This window comes from Anser cygnoides, chromosome 4, assembly GCF_040182565.1.
Source record: "Anser cygnoides isolate HZ-2024a breed goose chromosome 4, Taihu_goose_T2T_genome, whole genome shotgun sequence".
In the NCBI taxonomy this organism is placed as follows: domain Eukaryota; kingdom Metazoa; phylum Chordata; class Aves; order Anseriformes; family Anatidae; genus Anser; species Anser cygnoides.
In genome coordinates this window covers 51,860,919-51,884,492 of record NC_089876.1, presented here as the reverse complement: position 1 = coordinate 51,884,492, position 23,574 = coordinate 51,860,919, and the positions used below count along the sequence as shown (strand labels likewise).

The following is a 23,574-nucleotide window of genomic DNA, read 5'->3' as shown; positions in this document are numbered from 1 at the left end:
CACATGTGTAGTTGTGTCCAAGGCTAGGGCTGCAGGCCTTGAGGCTCATGTGCCCAGGTGCCAGCACTTCAAGAGAGCCAGGATCCACCAGGGACAGCTACACTGAGTGCGTAAGCCAGCTACTGAGGGGTAAGGGTGCGTTTGTGTACACGTATGTATGTGCCACTAACGCACCTTCACCCTTCATCAGCCAGAGTCCTCCATGGGTGAAGCTTTTGGTGCTGCTTGTGCTTGCGTGAGTGCAAAATATTTCTGCCTGCATTCATTTCTGCAGTTGGCCACACTGTATAGAAGTACGTCTGTATCGAAAAGACAGCTCAGCCTCCCTGCTGGCTGGACCCTGGGGACATGGAGGTGCAGCAGCCTTGCTACCAGATTCAGCAGGCCCCAATACCTTCCTATTGCAAAGTACACAGCGTGCTATCCATCCTTCCATCACGTCACCAAGGGGAAAAAAAAAAGGAAACGTTTTAGCAGGGCATCAAACATTTATCAGCACGGTGTGTGGCTCTGGAGCGTACCGTCAGCCAAACCAAACACACCAGTTTTGCACTCCTAGGAAAATAAAAACATAGAAAGGAGAGTGACAATATGTATACTGCAGAATAGATAGGGTTTACATAATAAATGAATATTGTGCACCAGAAACCAGGCAGTTTCTACTTCACACATACATAATAGATAAAGCCACAGAAGATATGCTACGGGGAAAAAAATGTAGTCAAAACATACTATTCAGTACATATTTAAAAACTGACACGCAACAAAATATTAAGGTTCCCCACAAAGCTGTTTCCTCTTTATTTTACTTAGCACAAGACCACAGATCTTTTATGCAGAGCTTACTCACTTAAAGCACAAATTAATGAAGCTTTCATTGGTAATAAGATACACCTGTAGAAAGATCACCATTCTCCTTTCCCTTCCCTCCTACATGCACTTTCTTGAAACGTAGCCACATACAAGCAAATGAAGAATGCATGGTAGGATTTTTTCACTGCAAAAATTAGCTCTTTTACTGCTGCCTAACTTGTGTTACAATATGTACAAACTCCAGAAATGTGACACTGTCTCTCCTCCAGCTAAGTCACATATTAGTTTTGCCCCCGTATTATTAAAATCCTCAAAGCTTTTGTCACAAATACAACAAAATGGGTCAAAAGAGGTAACCAGACAGTTGCTTGAGGCATAACATCTAAAATATGTATAAAAGCAAAATACAGTGGTGCTCCACTGGTACACTTCCAAGACGACCAAGACATTTAAAGAGGCATACTGTCAAGTCCAACATTAAATTCTTGCCCACTAAAATTTAATGTTTCTATTAATAGATTTTGTAATCAAACTCATCATATGTGCTTGGATCTAAATGCCTCTGTGCGGTGTAAGCTATCCCCTAATGTTATTGAAACTCTGCAGGCGTAAAATAATAAAAATGAAAGTTTGGATTACTATATAAAGAGAGGTTTCAATCCACATCAGGATTAAGTGATTTTATAATTCAGTTTCAATCATGAAGTCATTAATTTTATAAAATATTTTAACTTGAACGACTTTGGTTACAACTTTGTAAATTGCAAGAATTTCCAGAATTTAGTAGCAATGCCATCACAGCCATGATAGTCAGAAAAACCAAAACCCTGTTTATTTTTAAAGCTCTGTAAGATGATCCTATAAAGAATTTCATCTCCTCCTAAAGCTCCAATACTACCTGTGTCAAGGAAATAAGATCACCAACGAATGATAACTTTTGATACTCAATATCTCTATTACATAAAACTCAATTTAAAAGAAAAATACTTTCAAGAATCAGTGGAGTTGCCAGAAACCACATAATAAAAAAAAAAAAAAGAGCTTATTTATGGACAGAAAGCTCTAGCTTTCCATTGAGGAAGTATAAAAATGATGGTAAACTGAAATAGGATGAGGAACAGCAAAAAAAATTAAAAAAAGGTTTCAAGATCAAGTCAAGTCCAGCAAACACCCACTGGTGCAGGCTACAGAACCTGAGGGAGCTGAGAATCACAAGCAGCTTTGTAATTCCTTCAGAACCAAGCAGGACTGCAACCCATCACATCAAGGTTCAGTAGTTAGCACCTAGCCATTCATATAGCATTGGTGGGATGCAGGGGGAGGAGGGCTGGTTTCAAACATTTTACACAAATTATCACCTAAAAGATTGATAAAGAAACACTAAAGATGTTTCATCAACCAAGAAGTTGAAAGAATAGTAGTCTAGATACCCTCTCCCTCTGTCCTTAAGATCTCTATATATACTGCTGTCGTTCAGCCTTCCCTTTTTCTTTCTTCCCCAAATGTTCTCCCAGGGGCAAAACCCATGAAATTCAGGAAAGGAGCAAGCAGTAAGGCTGGGTGACTGCGCTCTAGGACACACCAGTCTTCAAATACCTTGGTGCTATTAAGAGAAATGTTTGGTATTGGCATTCCTGAAGTTTAGCCCTGATTCTAAGTTGATAGTCCAGTAGCTGAAGCAGTAGTTACAGACAACGGTGTTAATCACACGTATCTGACAGAGATATTTCATCTAAAATGAAAAGTAATGCAACTCACAATTTAGTCAGAGCATTAACTGCTTCTGCTTGATGAGACGTGGTGTGCCTGTACCTCATTTATAAAAGCTGTATCTTGAAAAAAATATCTTGTACCCACGGGAACTCACAGAAGAAGGGCTCAGGTATATGGTTTAACACTTGGCCCTTCACGTTAGCTAACATTTTCCAGACATGTACTTGCTGCAGGGTTGCAGCATGGAGGATGATTATCACATCTTTAACAGGTCAAAATATTGACACAAGATTTCATTTGTGCCAATTTGAGGCACCAGACCACAGTACAAAAGACCACTTTTGTTTGGGTGGTGCTGACAAGTCACATAGTATGACAATTTCACATTTCATGTTATTTAACCTTACATGGAAATAAAAACCATTTTAGAGCAACTCCATCAATTGTCATCAGCCAAACCTGTCCAAAATGTTAAGTTTACAGCACATTCAATATCAGTTCAGAAAAATAAAACTATATGAACAGCTTGAAAAATGGCTGTATAGTCTTAATGAACATTTGGCCTAACAGTCTGTCTAAAAAACTGTGTGCCGAGAGTTACTGTCAAGTTAAATCCCCATCACAGGAAATACCAACTCACAGATTTCAGCTCAAAAGATGTTGTCAATGATATTTATAAACTTTACATTACAGTCAGAGATATTTCTATAAAAAAAAAATCTAACGCAACTACCACAAAGAAATCAGTGTGATACTGCTTCACCTTTTCTGTTGCTATTTCAGGAGGGCTTAAGAAACAGATTACAGTAAACGTATTCACTCCAAAAAATGTGTCATTTACAAGGGGAAAAAAAAAAAGTATCACTGTTTTATTCAATAGCAATAGTATTTTCTGACCAATAACTTCATTCTCCTTTACAAGCATGCCAAACTTAGCAAGAAGCCTCTTAAGAAAAGCCCTGCTGGCTCAAAACGATGCTTGCGTGGCCCAGGATGTTGCTTCCAACAGCAGCAGCTAAACAGCAAGAATACACGGCCACAAGTTTGGCTGTGCTCTTTTCTCATCACAAAAACATTCAAGTGGCATTTCTAGAAAGGCTTTGGAAGCTAAACCAAGATCAAAAAGTTGACCTGGTACTGTGGGGAGAGACATGATGGCACTGTCTTAAAAGATACATCTGCTAACTCAAAACTTTTATTCAATTGATAAATAATATAGCCAAGACTTCAATAGGAAGTACAAGTATTGTCTGAAGAATAATTTCAAAATGCTGTCACCAAGTAATTGTGGTCAGTAAATAAAGGCAAATTGAGGTAAACAGAAAGCCTTTATCAACAGCCAGCCTGCAAACTTAGGCGATATCAAATTCAACCTGTGGTACAGCAGTAACAGTTCTATTGAGTTACATGCATCTGCTAGAAGACTGACTGTTTCTAGCCACGAAATTTGCTATCATTACCCACACTGTCATCACCAAGCTGCACTGTCTGGTGTATAACACTCTATTTGAAAACCATTCAGAGATTGCTGTTAATTCACGATAAGCTTATCTTCTGGAGTACCGCATTTCAGTGGCGAGTCTGACTGGGGAGGTTTTGGACCTATATAAATTGTTGGTCTTGGTGACATTCAGAGTGTTAATTATGACCAGTAGGGATTTACTTATGATCATCACTTACAGCACGATCATCAAGACCAAAATCATTCCCTCCCTACCCTTCTTAGGTTCCTAAACCAACTGCAGCATTTTTTTCCAGGCAACTCTTTCATAGGCTCTCTAAAGGAGAACAGCCAAGTTCCTGTGGAAGCAGTTTCAGCATTCCCTTGGCTCAAAGCAGTTACACACACACACTTTTATTTATATATATATATATATATATATGGCGATATATTTAAAACAGAACCAACCTACCTTATGATAAGATTCAATGAAAGCTTCACAGCATTCAGTTCTGTAGAATAAATATTTCTTTTATCTCTCCCACCCACTTACACAGCAGCAGGCACACTTCCAGGACACAGAATGCATGTCTCTGCTCAAGCACCTAAATGAACTCTCTCCTCTTACGATGCCCAGTCATGAGTTTGTAAAGTACAGGCAGCTTTCAGTTCTAGAAAGGAAAAGTCTACCTCATCTAAACTGGAAAATCTGCTACGTTCAAAAGAAAACTGAATATAACCCTTTGGAAGGTAATGGGCATCCATTCATCCAATACAGGAAATGAGATGCTCTTCAGTGTTCAAAGGGTATAATTTAATGGCAGGCTTTAGAAACTCTTGAAAACATTCAAAGTTGGGTACCTGAAACAAATCTAGTTTCAAGAAACATGCAGCATGTGTTTTATGCTCTTTCTAACGTCACAATTCTGCTAACTTACAAAAAGACTGCTAGTTTAATCACCAGTTTGTATACACAATATCTCGTCTGAGGATAAAGCTTGGTAAGCATCAAAATATACCCAGAAGTATTTTGACTCTGAGCTCAAATACAAAGACAGTACTGCTCTGAAGCTCACTGGAATTTCAACTATACTAATTTGATCAGTAAGCGCTCAAAGACTAGCAAATACAAAGTAGAGTAATGCGAGTCTTACAAACTGTCTTACACTAAATAATTTTTATATTTTGTTGAAGGTAAAACCACAAGCAGCTGCTGTTGTGTAGCTGATGTACCATAATTTGTTGAACTGGTAATCCCATTGTGATTACATTGCCCAGCGAAGCTGTGGATGCCCCACTCCTGGAGGTGTTCAAGGCCAGGCTCGATGGGGCTTTGGGCAACCTGGTCTGGTGGGAGGTGTCCCTGTCCATGGCAGGGGGTTGGAAGTGGATGGGCTTTAAGGTCCCTTCCAACCCAAGCCATTCTATGATCCTGACCCCCCTTTTGAATTAAAATCCAATAAACTGGTGTATCTGTCCCTTAGTGGAAAGGGTACTGAAGGAGGGAATCTAAAATCACCACAAAAGACAGGCTTAAGGAAAAACACAATTTTGTGACCAATTTGGATATTCTGGTAATACAGCAGTTTCAGAAGAAACTGTTAGCCCTGAAACAGAGATCATTTTTACATGTCCAACCCACATAAAACTGTAGGTGATGCATCACAAACAGACCACTTCTAAACATAAAAATTTATTCTCAGTATTTTGACCCTGAGTCATCTTAATGTTCAGGAGAGGAACAAACAAGGAATGTAACATGCTGCACAAAATTTTATTTTTGCCTTTCAGTCAGTATCCAGTAAAGATCAGGAATGGTAAAAGTAGCACTGTCCTTAGAGCACCTCGAGTGAAGCATGCTGGAAACTCTCATCACCATGCCCTAGGACACAATATGAATGGAAGCATGCCTTATGCCTCAGATGGCAATCTGTGCACAAACAGTTGAGAGTTATAAAGGAAACATACACCTATATTGTGTGTTCATGTATTTGCAATATATATTATTCAGGAATATATAATATGCAGGAATTTCTTCTCATGTTCCTGCCCTGATACATTTTTGCTCGGCTTACCCTAGGTGTAAGGCTGACTAAATACATGCTGAAATGCATACGCATCGTGTGGGAGAGTTACTCATGCATGAGCTTCTTATAGTAACTAACTCCCCCACGTTGTGCACTGCGTGTAGTTAGTACCTATATGGGAACTGAAAAAATTTCATGTGCAAGAAAGTTGATTTGCCTTCTGAAAACATTAAGTTTTATGATCCCTTCTTAAAACGTGATACAGCATCAGGTCTGACAGTTAATGCCATTTCTGGGAAAAAAAAGGAGAACAGAGGTGAGTATGTAGGAAAATGTGACATAATAAGTAAAAATGACAGAAACACTGGTATAGCATTATGCTACGTGAGTGCCATTACTGAGGAACGATAAAATAAGTAACTTTAAATGAAGGACAAATACTAGAAGAAAATGGAGAACATACATCTCTTTCATATACCAGCTGTCTAACTGTTGGGGGCGTGGGGAAAACTGATTGACACTGAACTAAGAACAACTGTTTTCTTCTACATTTAACTTATGTAGGAAATAATAACCAGCGCTGAGGGCCTCCTCCAGTGTTGACAGTTTGATGCACTAAGTAAAATTTTTTCTCCTCGTTCACTGATTACACCCGACTTTTCTAAATCCTTCTTGCTCAAAAACATACAAGTGAGAACACAATAGTGGGGAACAAAAGAATGGTTCTTACTTGGAACTTCCAAAGAAGCTTTAAGGGACAACTCTCCTGTTCATGTCTAAATCAAGTAAGGTATTAATGAAAGAAGCTTCTCGTTACTCACCTGTTGACAAAGACCAGTGAGATTGGCTACTCCATTAAATATTCATTTATAATCAGTTATTCATAAATACACAGTGTAGCTGTTTTCGTGCCAAAGGCTGCTTAGCAATTCTGCATCACTTGAATGTGAAGCGTTCACACCCTTTCCAAACATCCCATATTAGAAATGAATTCAACACTAATTCTTACTATGCATAACCTGAAAAGGCAGAGTAACACACTTGAAATCCCATGAAGGATATCAGAATGAGAATCATAAGATGCTACCTCCAAGCTGAAGCTCCAGTCAAGCACATTAGCACAAATACAAAGTTAGGGTGACATGGCATAGGTTTTCATGGAACTATATTTCAACAAAATAAATTCTGAACCATTACGGTAGTTCACAACACCTTCTAGCAATACATATGGACACAAAATTGAGCACTAAAGCATGCAACACGTTTATGGAGAGAACACAGCTTTAACTGAAGCCTGAGAGCCTGTGCTAGGATTCTAAGTTTTCAGAAATTCACAGTTTTGCCACCTTGACTTTCAAACTTGAGGAAAAAGACTTGCTTCAGTGTATTGGTGTTTTGCCATTGTGTTTGTTCCTGCCATAATGCAAATAAACAGTACATGCTAGCACTAATAAAACAAAGATGATGAAGGTGACAAAGGAAGGAAAGTTTTACATTCATTACAATATTACAAGTATATTCAATACTGACATTAAAACACAACTATATTGCCATAAATCCAAATTCACTTAAAAGCTTGACTGTCTTCCCAGTACTTAAGTAACCACAAATGTGTAATATCCCTCACCACACCATATTACTTATTTTACCAACCCCAAAATCATTATTTATCTTCAAGCAGCAGGCAATCTGGAGCTATGAAAATAAAAGCCATATCAGACTTAGGAGTTTTAAACCTGGAAGTTTCTGGTCTTGAATGGGTCTTGTATGAGAAAGAAAGAGAATGCTGGCTTTTACTCCCCATGAACAAAGAAGAGCTATCATTGACAGTATCAGGTTAAACTGCCTCCTCCTAGGCAATACCTACAGCCAGAACACAGTAGGCTGCCTCTGAAACCCAGTCTGATGTTACACATCAGAAGTACCAGATTACGGCCATTAAGATGTGCCAGCAAGACAGAATATTCTGCTTTAAGGATGAAAAGCCAGCAAGATCAAGCCCAAAAGATCTACTCGGCAACCTCTGACACCTTTGGATTTTGCCCAGGGTTTGTACAAACACAGGATGGGCAAGACAGCATAATTTCAGAAAGATTTTTCACTACATACACCCATCATCAGACCAGAAGTAAACAGTTCTTTAAGAAGGTAACAAACTAACCTTATGGTATGATCTAAAACTTGGAAGGCTTAGTAGTAGGATATTTGAGTTAGTAGTATGAAACCCCATTTCTAGGCCTTCAGTCAAGCATAGGTAAAACTAGCAGTGACTCCATCTGATTCGACAGTCAGTAAGAAGCTATTTATTTCAGCCTAATGCCCACTAAAAGCCAATAATTTCAGAATGCACAATCACAAGAGAAGTTTTCAATGCCAAATATAGCAACATTATTCGTGCCCTGCAAGAGCAACAAAATGACTGCTAGCATTGAACAAAAGCAGAAACAAGGGCATAGAAGCAAGAAGGAAAACAAGAAAATTAAGTGTATCACCTGTTATGTAACTACTTTTAAACTTACCAAAAAATCTAAGCTGAATCTCAGAAGATAGTGGAAGTAAAATCTACCTTGTCTTCAGGATCTGTGGTTAGAAAACATAAGCTCTGTTTTTCTAAGCTTATGTTTGTTCTATTCTAATTGAAGTTTTAGCTTTTGGCACAGCTGAATAGAAAAACTGATTAGCTCTACTTGTGTGGGATGAGCAAAAACCTTCATGCTAGATATTGGTTGATTTAAAAAAAATAATCAGAACAAGCTAAAAATTCCTGCATGACAGGCCATTGGCAAGGTACAGGATTGAGCAGGAAAAATAATTTATTCTGAAGGCTAGCAAAAAAAATAATTCTGACAAACAGAACACTAATTGGAAGACAAGTTTTACATTTAAGAGCAGATCTACCTCTCTTTAAGCAAATTACACTAAAGTATCAGAGAGGGGCTGGTACAGAGGTGGCTGACAGCATTAATTTTTAGGCTGAGTAGACCATCTATATTATTGTATTACATGAGGCTTGATTCTTAAGCCCATTAAAATCAACAGACTTCATTTATTTCAACGGTCCTTCAACATGACCCAGAATTTAAACAGTACGACTTTGTAGGCACAGAGTCTGAAAAACTTCTGGTTTGCAGAAGAGATTTCCCTCAGAGTTGAACCACACTGGCAAACTAAGTGACTCTGTGGTTGCAGAAAATATTCTCACTCTTACCTGCACATTTTCTTCTGTAACTTGAATTTCAGCAGTGTAAATATAATCAATAAGCATCCTGAGGGTCCAACCATCGACTTCCTTTATTCGAACTCTCTTTGCTCGGCTTTCACTCATCTCACCTACAAATACAGTTTGGTAGTCAAGTAAATTAGGTAGAAATACAGGTCAAATTTAATAGTTTAATAGTAATTACTCCTGTCTAAAATAGAAATGTTTGTGTATGATCAGTTGTAACAATAAGGCAACTTTAATAAGAAATCAATTTTCCCTCCCTTCATCTCTCCCAAGGAGAAAAGAAGACTGTTACTATCATGTGAATGCTACCTGCGTTAGACTTTTACTACTGTTGACCTATTTTTGCCAGTATACAATATCAGTAAAATGTTGTTATCAAACCTAAATAAGACTCTTCAATTCAAACACATACAAAAACATTTTGCCGGCAAAAAATCAATTAAATGCACTTGCTTTATTAACTTCTTAATAGAAGGAGCGTACGAAATGCAGTCTGGGGTCATTTTACTTTAAAAAAGAAAAATTCTATCCCCACAGAAGAATTAACATACATACTTGGCTTGCCTACTTATTATTCCCTCTGCTACAGATCTGATTTAAGAATTAAAACTCAAACTAAGATAAAATGGAAAGCAAGGGAAAACTTGTTAGATCTTGTTTTGTGGAGGCTGACACGTTGGCTGTATGCCATAACTGATCTTCATAGAAAGTCCTGCAAATAGCTTCCACCTTCTAAAATATGATGTTTCTCAAAATGCAACATTCTGTTTGCATCCAAAGTAATTGCCTAAGGATACATTGTGAAGAAAGGACTACACCTTCTCTGTGACTACCAACCACACATCTGGGCATCTCAGACCTTTAACCCTTTATTGCACCAAATTGCACTGAGAAGTGAAATACGAACTACACTGGTGACATTGACAGATATACATAAACTCTCACTTTGGAAAAGTAAATCCCTATCTCTGGATACATCCATTTGTTCTTCTTCTACACTGGATAAGTCTTTATTTTTTCCCCAGTAACATCTAGAGAAAAGGGAATTGAAGGTAACATTTAACCTACACAACCATAGAGCAGACAGTGAGGAAGAGAACCATAAGATGCTTATCGTTGCTGATACTTCTTGAGGAAGTACACACATTTTCATTGTTTCTTACCCTATGTCCTCTAGGATCGATGACAGACAGCGTACTTTACCCAGAGCATCACTAAGAAATTTGTTACTGTTATTCATGCTGCTTTTTGACCTCAAGGCTAAGGAATTTATTTTAAATCAAAGGCTAAGGAATTTATTTTAAATCAACTAAAGTTGGTAGGCAGTGCAGAAGACCACCTACAGCAATGTACTACTATTTAATGTCAGCACCAGTTGCTAGCATTCTGGAAAGCCCTGATGATGAATCACAAGAAAAAGAGTAAAATCCAGCCCCTACAGCCTTCTTCCACCTTCTCTTCTGAAACATTTCCCTACACCTGTAAAAGATGATTGTAGCATGTTCTTTGCAGGGCCCTGTGTTCTAAGTTCAAACTTCTTTGACACAGATTAAACCTATTGATCTTCAGAGCATGCATGCAGCAAGTTATTTATTATGCAAGCTGCTGTGGAGGTGGTCCCTTCGGAAAATCATGTGTGTGGGAGAGCAGAGTTGGATATTCTGCAAGCACATTGGTTTCATTTTCAGATTTTGTGTAAAGGCTTCTGAAGCCATGGATAGGCATCTTCTCTGTTTAACAATACTGCCCGGTACCTACAGGAAAAAAAGGAGGCTTCTACTTTTTGTGCTAAAAGGAGATGCGGTCTTACTACGATGCTGAATGAGTCCTCTCATGATCCAGACTTTGACCGACCATATGCAGAAAACCATCGACTCACTTGCTAGGCATTCTCAGTCTAGAATTCAGCCTTCTGAAGCACTTGTGTCATGGACAGCTGTACCACAATATCCTCATAGAGTTGTTAGTGAGATGGAAAGGAAAGTGCTGGGCTACTCCAACCTCCCAAGCAGGAGCTGCAGAGCAATTGGGGAGCTGAAATTACTAAAGGCTATCTAAAAGCTAATATGGTTAGCTCGCAACAGTAACGTAAGGAAGGTGTGGGGTTTTGTTTTGTTTGTTTTATTTAAAAAAACAACAACAATTTTACAATTGGAGAATAGAAATGAAGAGAGCAGGTAAGTGCCTAGCGATAGGCAATTTTCTCCACACATAGGTTGTGGCAAAAGAGAATAATAAACTCAGGTCACCCACTGAAGTGCCCCTTCAATGATGTTTCATCATTCTTTCCTCTAATCATTTAGGCATATTTGATTCAGGATCATGATAAATATTTCTGAAGAATTTCACTGAAGAATTCTCAAAAAAACTATTCCTGGTAACATACTCCTGGATGGTTGATTTTTCTTCCCCATTTGCCCTGGCTTACAAGATAATTGTTACTAACTTACTAAATTTTGTAACTTTAAAAGGCCCTATTAAATACCCAGAAAAAAAAGTTACTGCTACTTCTACTATTAGAAGTGCAAACAGGGAAAAAAAAGTCAGAGGTTTTGATCGCAGTTTATGCTAAACCCTACAATGCGCAGCCACGAGTACCTAATGACTCAGAGAAAGATGGAAGTAACCTGCAAATATGTGCCTAAATATAATCTTCTAATTTCTAGTCAAGAACAAGTAACCCTGTAGCTGGTTAAGGGATCAAATTTACTTATTTGAACTTGCAGATTGCTGGATCAGAGTACAACTCCACCTGAGAGGTGTGAATCACAGGATTCTCAGAGATAATTATGAAGAACTTCAGGATCATTTCTGTGAAGAATAGATGAAATCTACTGACAGGACACTTGGTCCTTGCTGAGAACAGCATGTAATAGTAGTATAAAATCTGTTGATACATTTTGAAGCCACACATAAATTCTATTTAAACTCTCACTGATGTGGTTCACCAACTACACCCTTTCCTCAAGTGAGCATTCCCACCTCCCACTCCACAGGGGGTCAATGAAGATCTATGTCTGAAAACATAAAACAAGCAAAACTTCAAGAGGGAGTGAAGTAAGGGAAGAACCATGATTTCAGTGATTCCACCTGGAGAGTGGCCACAGACACTACTGCATTGGCACTCCTGAAGGGCAATAAACTTCCTCACAGAAAGGGCACTCAGACAAGCAGAAATGTCGTAACCAGGCTGCTGTATGCCACAGAAAGCAGAAAATGAACCTGTACGACGAGTAAAGAATATTTTCAATGTGACAGTCGACAATAATTAATCTTTAATGCAGAACTAATTTAAGAGGCTTGTGTTTCTCCATTACTTAGGTGATGAACTGTATAAACATCTGTTTTCATTTTAAAATTAAAGAAATCAGTGAAGTTAAGAAGGAATGTATTAGTCACCTGGAATGTCTGTCTCAACTATGCACACAAACTTGAAGAACTATTAGAAGAACAGCTATTTAAGTGGAAGCTTTGTGAGGTTTTATACACAACTTGAAAGCATTTGTTTCTGCTCCTAGTGACTCCTCTCCTACCTTTGGTTGTGTCATAACATTTGTGTACAGAATCAAAACTATCCTGAACTCTATACTTATTCAGTTTCAGTAAAGTGCTTGCTAATAATCAGCTGTTTCCCCAGGACACAACAGTATTTCAAATTATATCAGTCTTCCAGTTACATACAATTAGAGTTATTAAAACTCCATTTTGCTTGCATACTGGCATGCCAAGAGTCACATTTTTTACTCCGTTTGACCTGGTGCTCTGAAATAATACATTGCAGAGAATTCTTTTAATTTCAAACAGGCAACATTAAGGACCAAACCAGCACAAGATTTGAAAAGGAATAGACAAAACTTTCAAAATTAATTTTAACAAGCATTTAGTAGCATTCTCTTTTTGACTCCAAGTTCCGCATGATTTCAATGTGCTTTATAACCGTCACGGAATTAAACCCACAGTAAAGGAATTCAGCTGTAGGGTACTATAAATCCAACTCTGTTTTAGCTTAGCAAGCCTTCTGGCATTCCTATTGTAGCAACAACTTGATCAGCGCAGAGCAAGCAGAGGCAGAATCAAGCCTGCACAGAAAAGTTGTGGCAATGATGCAGAGTACCTCTGTCACAGAGAATTATCCTAAGTGGACTGAAACATGCACTCCAGCTACAGGCAGCCAAAGCCACAGAAAGCTTTCTTATCTACTAAAAGCCTAGAATACTCATGAACTGAAGAATGCAGCAATGGTAGTTGTTAAAGGACATAATTTACTTCAGAATTCACATGAAAGTTGTTTTAATCTTCTTTTGTACAAGTCAAATTACTACAGTCTTCAAGAGTATAACAACTCTACTATTTCCAGCTTACTGAAGTTATTAAACTTAAATGAGTTTAAATAAAGAAGGCTTTAAAAATTATTTGCCATGCTACCAGAGGTTTAATTGCCAGTATGTCCTCAGATAGCACATAAATTCATAAAAAGTTCCTATTGTCTTAACTAAAAATAAAATGAGATCCTAAAAGCAAAAGTTATTTAATTTTGTGCATTATACAATTGGATTGGATTAGAACATAGTAAATATTGAAACATTTGGTACCTGTAAACATGGCATGGAAGTAGGGACTGCAGGCGGCTAGCACAACTCTATGCGCTGCAATTTCCATGTCTTCAGCTACTATCGTCACATCACACAGCAAGTTTTGACTATTTAGAAATATCAGAGAAAGCAATTTCACATATGCGAACCATAGTAGGAAAGTACAAAATAACACGATTTCTCCCTTCATGCCCTCAGAAGAGGCAGGCAGACAGCATTGTTTTTAAATTTGCTACAAAACCTCATGGCGATTACTCAGTAGGATTACAGATGGTGCTTGGGTACACAGAACTTTACAAAAGCAAACAACTGAATTGTGATTTCTTCCACAGATAATAAGTTTTCTGCACTGAATAACAAAAATTCATATCAGCGCAATTTATAAGCCTTCTCCCTGGAAGTCTGGGCTTCTTTGGATACCTGTAAACAATTTGACATACACAAAACTAAAAAATTGAGGTAAAAAATAAGACTTTACAGATAACACAGAATCCAAACTTTAGTTTTGATGCCTGTGTCACATTACTCTGGAAGCTCACGCCTACTTAATTGTCCAAAAATCAGTACCCAATCATCTCTATATTTACTGCTTTCCAAGCATTTTTCATACATAGTTCTTGTATAAAATAGCAATTATTTTTTCACTCAACCTAGTTTAGAATGTATTGTGTTTAATTTCTTGTCTTGCCTGACTCCACCTTCCTTCACTACATCCATTTGCTTTCTTGTCCTTTACAATCACAATCTGCATTTCCTCCCTCTTCTGTTGCAATAAAGTAGTATTTCATTGAGAGCCATTGCTGGCACAGATGTTTCCAACACAGTTTACAAGTATCGGATATACCTCTTCCAGTTAAATCCACCGCCAAGTGTACTCTTCATAATCCGATTTTCTTGATGGAAAGACAAAAAACACCAAAAGCCTGAAATTCCTCACCATCTAAATAGTCCAAGTCAAAGACACCTTTTCTTCCCCTCCTATTCCAGCAGTCTCTCTGCACCAGTAGCATACAACTGACAAAACTCAGAGCTGGAGCAACAAGTAATCAAGGACGGGGAAGACAGTACACTTTAACAGCACATATTCCTTAGGGACAGTGTTAGACCTATGTGTCAATCCAGCAGTCCTTATTCTCAGTGCTTTGGAAAACATAACTTTTTACCTTTCCTGAACAAATATTGCAACCAGAAAGCAGACCTTCTCACGGTCTGCAACTACCACACAGAGTAGCAGCACAGACTGGGTAAGCAGTTGCATTTTTGCTCTTATAGAGAATTGGAGCTGTCAGCCAAACTGCTCAGATATTCACCTTCGTCCCAAGAAAACACTATAGCTGCCCAGCCACTGCAACCATCCAATTTCTTTGAGCACAGCCTCAAGAAAGAAGGCCTAGTGCAGGTTACACACCAAAAATTCTGGCAGCCACAACTAACCTTCGGGGCCATACAGCAAACCAAGCACCAGATATTTTTTTTTTTTTTTAACCTCTTTCAGCTCATAATGCCTACAGCAATCATCTAAGTCTCCTAAGTTTAGTATGCAGTATGGTTATTATCAAAAAAAAAGCCATATAATGTAAGGTAATGGCCATATCCAGACGAACCAGAGGAGCTTGAGAAAAACCATCACATTTATTATACAAAAATTGACACTGAAAGCTACAAATGAGAGGTCATCAGTTACCAAAGGCAAATTATCCAATTTTTTGGGATTCTTGCACTTATCCTGACAACAGCAAGAAAAGGTTTTATCCTTAGCTGCACAGAAATACCAAAGCTACCTGTGAAGCCAGAAGCAACAGAACTACATCAATGCAAAACTGCAGCCAGTTAACAACATTGCACAATATAGACGAAGCAACTTAGGGGTAGTCCAGATTCATCCCTAGCTTGGAATTGCATTAGGTGAACATGCCATTAGGTGAACATGAACATTGGGTGAATGCTACTACAAGCTGACAAGCTACATAAACCACTAAACAAAGAAACAATTTATGAACTAGTTCATGTGCTCCAGTGCAAGCATCCTGTGGCTCCCACAGCAACTCAGCACATCCATTTCACCAGGACACACTAACATATTTTAGAAAAGCTTGCCTTTTGAAGCAATATTGTAACAAGTTTCTTGTATAGACTGACCGAACAAACATAGTCATGGTGCTACATCATCTTGGTAGATGAAAAGAGAAAATGAGAAATGGGAAAAAATAAGAATAGATTTCAAAATAATTACTGTTTACTAACTTTCAGGTTATTTTGGTTTATATGGAGGAAGGTCGTTACCCACATCTTCAAAAGATTCTGATAAAGTCTTGTTTGTAAGAATGAGAATTTAAATAAACATAGGCAAGGTCAGATTCCATTGTCATAAAAGCAAGTTATAATGAAGAGCGAAGATAGGCATTAGAGGTTAATTTCTTCGTGTGTCAAGAACTAATTAGCTATCCTAATGATCCCTCTGACTCAGTGCTGAGGTGACGGTGAGTAATGAAATGATAAAAATTACCAAGGACAAAATTATTCAAGTTTGTCAAAATTTGAAGGCACAGAAAAATCCTCTTAGGGGCAAATAGAACTGGGTAAGTCGGTATCAGCCAAAAAAGTAATGTGAACTCACAGACTTGAGCATTGCAAACACAACGCGTTTCAAACACTTAAGCAGACAATTTCTTCACTAGTTATCTACTTTCTGGAGAGCACACCTCTGGCAAATGCCTTCTTGTGCTACACTAATGAAAAGAACTGAGATAGAATCCACTTTAAGTAGTCAATAATATCAAAAATATCATTTACTTGATTAATGCTAGGTCTTCATTTAGAGCAACGAAGTCTGAAACATATGTAAAATATTTCAGCTGATTATTTCAATTTGAAATACATGCAAAAATTGATGTTTATAATCTCATCTAATTAGCACTTACCATTTTAAAAGCCATGCTAAGCTTAAACAGTAAACATCGCTGCATCAACTACCTTATTTAATAAGAACTATGGTTAGGGTTTGCATGGCATTGCTCTTGTTCAAACTTCAACTATTTATATATGTAGGAAAATTGCTCAGATTGCTTCTACTGCAATCCCAATTGAAGTAACCATGGAAATGAAAGTATATTCTGAAAATAATCCATGCCCTTCAACAATGCACTCTGCTAGAAGACCATGCATATTTTACTTGCAAGGCGACAAAATGCAGGTAACATTTCTCCCTGCTCAAATTGCTGTATGCCAAGATTCCTTCTCAGAAATTGGTCTTCATCTAAACTCTTACTCATCGTTAGGAAGTCAGGGGCCAGTGACTCTAGCTAGGCTCTACCGTGCTCCTCAGGACAGTGAATGTGGTTTCTGGGATCCTTGGAAAAGCCAAGAGTGCATAAGTAAGGTGAAGCAACAAACATCAGTCTTTCCAGCATAAGGTAATTAGGCTGTAACATACTAGAAAAGCAGCTTCTGCTTCCATCCCATTATCCTCAAGTATGGAAGTCTTCGAGGGGTCTTCAAATCATTTATAGCCAATGCATGATTTTCTCCAGTCTTCCAGTACCGTACAAACTGTCACAGCTATATAAATACATTGATCTCATCCCAGTATCTAAACTACCATAGTATTAAAGACTTACCCATACAGATCAAAGATCTGAAGATCAAAGGCAGTGGCACACTTTAATACGGTATCAGTTACTGTCGTTGTCTAAGGTGAAGCCTCTCCAACTGTTAATCTCGTATGGGAAATAACAATCGGCTACAGGATTTTAACACCCTCCGCTACTGTCTATGCTGCAGAAACATTTATTTAATTTCTCTATTGTTGCTGTTAGCTATAAAGCTGAACTACTGTCAGTGATAGCTGTGAGTCCTAATTACCAGAGCTCAGTTGTGAGCTCTAATTACCAGCTGTCACAGTTTTCAACACCATCTCACCTACTCATATGTAGAAAATAAATCAATATGGGTGCTAAGAACAGCATTAGCACCAGTCCTCCAGTTTTGCTGAAATTGATGGTAGCATCACTCATGGTCTTACAAAACTTATCAAGTGACTTTCAGCATTTGACTTGGGAGTTCATAAATTGTTCCTAGGGGACCATGCAAAAGAAAGATACTTAAGCAAAGAAAGCCTACTGTCAGTTAGTTTTACATTTGTTAGACTGTGACCTACGTCTCCGGATTAGAAAATTTTAACATTTTTCTAGCTCGTAGACCTTTACAAAAGTCAACAACAGACACGAAGAGCCTTGGCCTCGATTCATGGAGTCACTTTGAATCTACCTGGGATCAACTACTTAAAAGACAGGATCAGTAGGTGTAACTCCTTAAATACATCCTCTAAGCATTTTTCAAGCCTCAGAAACCTAGTTCGATTAACCTACGAAAAGCAGAAACATACTGTACCCATTACAGCTATTATCACGTGACTATCATTCATCTGTCACTTCATTGTATATCTAATCTTCCCCATCAGCTACTCTTCTGAAATTGCTCATTCCATTTTTAGAACTTAATAAATGTAATTGAAACTAAAGGTGTATTACAGACTCCAGGCAGGTGTATACAGTGAAGTAATACCTTCTTAATTCATTCATAACTTTAAAAGCTTTCTTCATGTGCCATGGATTCACTGTAACAGGACAGTGAATTTCAGTGTTATCATCTTTCAGATCCAAGGGCTTCTGATGGCAAAGTTTGGTGCATCTGAAAGAAAAAAATAAAAAGTAAAAAGGTTAATACTTCTTTCTACACCCCCATATCATCACTCTGGTTTTGCCACCTTTATTTTTGGAAGGGAGTGAATGGGACTTGCAGCTCAGCTTATTCTTTACTCCAGGTAATTTTAGTTTCCCTTCTACCAGCAGCATATGGTGGGAGGAGAAGTAGGTAGAATTCCCTAGGAGCAATGAGTTGGTGACCAACGCTAGTGAGTTTGACAGAGGCAGTCAGAGCTAACAATAAGCTCCATTACAGAAGACACAAACGATGCCCTAGAATATTTCAAATATACTCTGAAACGAGGGGAGAAGCAGCAGCTCTGCAACTACTAGCCTAGTACCAGTACAGACGGATGGCAGAACACACCACCCATCACCTCGGTCTTTGAACACTTTTGCCACCTGCAATAACAGAGCAGAGCTCTGCCCTTGCACCAGCACCTCGCTTACTGGTTCATGCAGCTTCCAGGTCATCTCCTCTGACAGGAAGGCCACATGATGGCTACTTTAATTCTTTGGGCTTTCCCTAGCAGCAGCATGAAACATTAATGAAGGTGACAAAAAATTGGTTGGTTTTGCTTATCCACTCAACGTGGAAAACAAAAGCGACCAATCTTAGATTTTCTCACTCTCAAAAACCCACCCAAAATAGCAGGAGAAAAACTGAGCAGTGTGAAGAATCATTAGCTCCATCTACAATGAACTCTTTATATAAGAAACACCTCAGTTCTACAGGTGGTTAGTTCTGTAGCAAAATGATTACGTATACCTCTCAGTCACTACAACTGTCTAAGTGGCAAGTGGATTTTTCAAGCCAAGCCAATGAGTTCTACATTTACAATCACAACGCTACCTTTACAAGATAAATGTGATTATTGTTCTACTTTGAAAATCCTTAACATAAGTGATGTGCTCACCTATACTAATACAACTTTATTCCTGAACCTCCGAACTAGAAATAAGCAAAATATATTGGGCACTATAGTCTCTTGGTGGGGCAACTGACCCTGGTACATCAGAGATCTGATGAAATAAAAACCCGACTTGCTCGCTTGCTTGAAGTAAGAATAGTCGAACTGAGCATATGGATGGGCTCCCAGAAACCCAACGTCCCTTCTACCATACCCGAAACTTTTTACTTGGGCACGTCTAAGGAAGCTTTAAAGAAAACTTCAAAGATCATTAATTTAAGATTTTCACTTGTACCACTATATTTGGTGCACTGCAACAACTTGTAAAGCAAAGTTGCGGGCTCTACTTATCATCATCCCAAAACTAGCTACAATATTTTGGAGCAAAAGAGCACAAAAGCGCATCAGGCAGTAACGGACAGCTAACAAGTGAGGCCCATCTACTGGACTCAAACTAGCAGTCAACGGCCGCACTGCACCACGGAGCCGGTAAGAATTAAAAGTTTGAAGCTCATGGACGTGACAGGACTCAGGACTGCAAGGAGCCCAGCAGCAGGGAGCAGTATTGCATCGGTGGGGAAAAAGAAATCAGGTGAGATGTTACAGCACGCACACACATGTTGCTGTGCGGAGGATCCATCCCATCTAACACACTTCTTCAGGCAGACTACTGACTGAATTCACCCCCAAACCGACAGGGAGGACGGGTGACATCAGGGGGCACTAATACCCCGCCGGCTGCCCGCGACCTGCTTTTAAAAGGCACCCAGACACCAAGCCCCCCGCAGCGGCGCCGAGCGAGCCGGGAGGGCCGGGGCCGTCCCCACAGAGCCCTGCGACAACCCCCAGAGCCCTGCGACCAGCCGGGGACGGGGTTTTAGGGGCGGCGGGGCCGGCGGCAGCGCCTCCCCACGGGCACCCGGGGCCGGCGGCTGGCCCGGGGCGCTGCGGAGGGGAGCGGGCAGGGGCGGGATGCGGTGCGCCGCTGCCTCCAAAGGGAAGAAAAGGGAAAAAAATGAAAATGAAAAAGAAAAAAAAAAGAGAGAGAGAGAAATAAAGAAAAGAAAGAAAAAGGGGGGAAAGGGAACAAAAATAAAAAGGGAAAAGGGGAAAAAAAAGGAAAAAAGGAAAAAAAAGAAAAAAAGAGAAAAAAAGGGGGGAGGGAATGGAGGACGGGGGGAAAGGGGGGAAAAAGGGGGGAAAAGGGAAAAAAGCAAATCCCGCCGCTGCAAGCCGTGAGGCTCCCGGGGCGCCGCGATGCCCGCAGCCAGCAGCCCCCCGCCCCGCGCCCCCCGCCCCCGTCCCGCACTCACACGGGCGGCAGCAGCATCTCCATGGCGGCTCGTCCCGGGCTGGCTGCGGGTGCGGCGGGCGGCCGCCAGCACCATGCCAGCCGCTGCCCGGCCCGGCCCTGCCCCTGCCCCTGCCCCTGCCCCTGCCCCTGCCCCGGCGCCGGGTGCGGCCGGCGGAGCCCCGCTGCCTGCGGCCCGCCGGGAGCCGCCGGCGCTGCCGCTTCCGGGGCCGCCACACGGCGCCTGCGTGCTGCGGGGGGAGGAGGAGGAGGAGGAGGAAGAGCAGGAGGAGGAGCGGGTGGTGCGGGACCCCTGCCATCAGTCGTGTCGAGGAGCTCACTGCACTTCAGCCTCTGTAAGGTGCTGCTCAGCCTTAAGGAGAAAGCTGCATACGACCCCAATGCTCCATTTCTAGCAGCGAGAGGAGGTTGAGGGCAGTGCGTTTCAAGCAGGAGGCAAAGCAGAAAATGGCAGGTGATTTTTGGGTGAAGGATGTTACATGTGAATACCTAAAGTCTTCACCAACGTGTCTAATGAAATCACGCTACTAAAACTAAACGCATTTTAATTTTTCTCTTAATGTTTGCAAATCTCTAGTAATATTCCCCTCTAGGAAAAGGCAGTTTTAGTTTCCTCCTCAAGTTCTCTCAGTTAATGTTCGATTTGGGAACACTTCAAAAAATTTTAAATGGGGTTCCACTGAAGGCTTTTCTAAATGAAATCATCACAATTGCCAGTGCCTGCTTTTACAAAGTCTGTGCTTCACATCCGCTGAATTAGTCTGTTCTCAATAGACAACCAGGTTTGCCTCTGGGTTGTACTGGAGAAGACGAGCTACTGGTTAAAGATTTGAAAGAAACACCAAAACCTGCTTGCATGGCAGTCCGCCCCACAGGGACCAGCCTGCAATAACGCATTCTCAAATGAAGCTTTAAAAGTATTCCTTTCAGCCTGCTCCCCGGGGCACGGTATAGATGGATGAGGTCCGAATTCATCAGCAGGTCTGGCCGTGGTGGATTGGGTAGTGCTGATCACTGTCGAGTCATCTCTTCAGGTTTCCGCATCCCAGGGTAAACTTGTGCACTGTTACTTCATGAGACAAGTGTCCTAGCTTTTACTGTCTGCAAAACCTGCGCGAATCTTACCAGTAATAGACTGCACTGTGGTGAAGGATCCCCATTAGACTATGAAGTCATTGTAAACTTCTCTAGAACCTAACGAGGAAACATTTCTGCATATTACCTGCGTATAGATCCTACGAGCACGCAGGCAGTTGCAGATTCTGCCACTTGTTAACACGGCAGAACTATTCAGTAGTATTCATTCTTAAGCAAACATTAAGCATTTCCAAACTGATTTTTTTTCATTTTCTTGCAGAGTTCTTTGGCTTTTGAGCCAAATGTTTTATGTTAGCTGAAGTTACCTTTGATGCAGAACATCAAAAAGAAACAAAAATAGGACAGGGATCTATTTTTTCCTAAATTTTGTCTTTGTACTTCAGTAATCTTGAAAGGACTCATATACAGCTGTAACAGAAATGATTGTATCCGAAATACATTGTGTGGTTATGGCAAAACAACTGAGATACCTAACCATGAGAAAAGATATTTGAATACAGTATTTGGATTTTTACGGGATTACACCTGATCCAATCTCTCTTAAGCTTAGGAAAGACCTTTTAGAGAAAAAAAAATGGATTTAAATATATGCGGGGGTGTACAAGTAGTTTTGAAAGGAAATAGTCTAAGTTTATTGACTATGATAAAACAGCTGCCATTTTTGTTTATGCAGCAGCAATTCAAATCACTGCATTTACTGAGAAAATTCACTGCTGTGGTTACGTCTCCCCCTGTAACAACACTTGGGCCCTTCCCACTTGTTTTAGAGTACAATGCTAAGGAATGCTGCCAATGCTTATTAACAACTGCACGGTTCTTCAGATACATGGACACTGGAGGTGCTTTACTGATAAAGAAATGCTACACATGTCAGCAAAGTACATCCACTGAAAATGAAGCTATGCCTGCAAAGCTCTGCTTTCTGGCAAGATAGTTCCACAAGTTACAGAGACCTACAAATGACAAGGAATCCTGGTAAAACTCTAAGTATCTGCACACATATATGCCATCCTATCAGCATTTTTAAGGGATCACATGCCATGCTGCCATGGTCGTGCTAGAAGAAATCTCTGTTAGGTTTAGTCACAGGGAACACTGAAATAAGCCCTTACTAGTATTTTTAATTGACAAACCCAGGTTAAGAAGACATTTCCAAAAAGGACAAAAATATGCCTGTAAGAACATTTACTCTTTTAAGATATTAGAAGTCATAGCTCCTAACAGTTTTGGCAGAATACTTGTGAGAAGATACATGATGTAAGATGCTACTAAGGCTGGGATTTATTTCGTGAAAAAGGAAGAGGAAAGGAAAGGGCTAGAACTGGAGGCTTAAATACCTGTCTAAATTGCTGCTGCTGCAAACAGAAAAAAAAAACAGGCCCATCCTCACTTCCTGATCTGTTGGGTTGTTCACTACATTTGTATCTTACTGAACTTAGTTGTAGGTAATTTCTGTATAAAAATTATGTAAAAATAAATTGTTTTTATCCAAAAATCTTTCAGGGTACTTATCCTTTTTTTTTTTTTTTTGCCTGTGCACTTCACCCCCAATAAGATTACCATCCTGCAGCAGAATTCTCTACAAGCAAGAGCCCTGCATCTGTATAGATCCACCAGGATTTATGTGCAATTCGTGACAGGACTTGAGGTCAACACAGACATCACCCATTACCGCATTCTTTTCTCTAAGATTCTAGCACTAATATCACCATTAAATAATCTTACTCTTACTCTAGTG

General features: G+C 39.8%; 2 protein-coding genes across 7 annotated transcripts in view; one reads left to right on the top strand and one right to left on the bottom strand.

Moving 5' to 3' along the window:
* Positions 1 to 20,872, bottom strand: part of KLHL2 (kelch like family member 2) — a 57,718-nt gene extending 36,846 nt beyond the window's left edge. For 2 of the 5 annotated variants that reach the window (XR_010831167.1, XM_066996132.1), the window contains exons 1-4: positions 20,740 to 20,872; positions 18,376 to 18,501; positions 13,813 to 13,919; positions 9,203 to 9,324 (exon numbers count right to left, since the gene is read on the bottom strand). Coding sequence is in view for 3 of the 5 variants with exons in the window: in XM_066996132.1 (XP_066852233.1) it covers positions 9,203 to 9,324; positions 13,813 to 13,919; positions 18,376 to 18,501; positions 20,740 to 20,762 (378 nt within the window). In the remaining 2 variants the exon portion in view is untranslated. Of the gene's footprint in view, positions 1 to 9,202; positions 9,325 to 13,812; positions 13,920 to 17,429; positions 17,449 to 18,375; positions 18,503 to 20,739 lie in introns of those variants that run through there. The other 3 variants (XM_066996133.1, XM_013175249.2, XM_048076199.2) reach the window with 3 other exon arrangements.
* LOC125184314 (cyclin-dependent kinase inhibitor 1C-like) lies at positions 19,881 to 23,480 on the top strand. 2 transcript variants are annotated; one of them, XR_007168131.2, is made up of 2 exons: positions 19,881 to 20,018; positions 23,392 to 23,480. XR_007168131.2 is itself a non-coding variant. In XM_066996134.1 (2 exons), the coding sequence occupies exon 1, from the start codon at positions 20,684 to 20,686 to the stop codon at positions 21,131 to 21,133; it is 450 nt and encodes a 149-aa protein (XP_066852235.1). In that variant the 5' UTR covers positions 20,348 to 20,683; the 3' UTR covers positions 21,134 to 21,192; positions 23,392 to 23,480. The 2 variants fall into 2 exon arrangements, 1 of the variants encoding a protein (XP_066852235.1); XM_066996134.1 differs by lacking the exon at positions 19,881 to 20,018 and adding an exon at positions 20,348 to 21,192.
* Positions 23,481 to 23,574: the final 94 nt, after the last annotated feature.

What these genes read in the sequence shown, in the direction of transcription:
- LOC125184314 (XM_066996134.1), top strand. Translation starts at nt 20,684, where the DNA reads ATGCCCGCAGCCAGCAGCCCCCCGCCCCGCGCCCCCCGCCCCCGTCCC.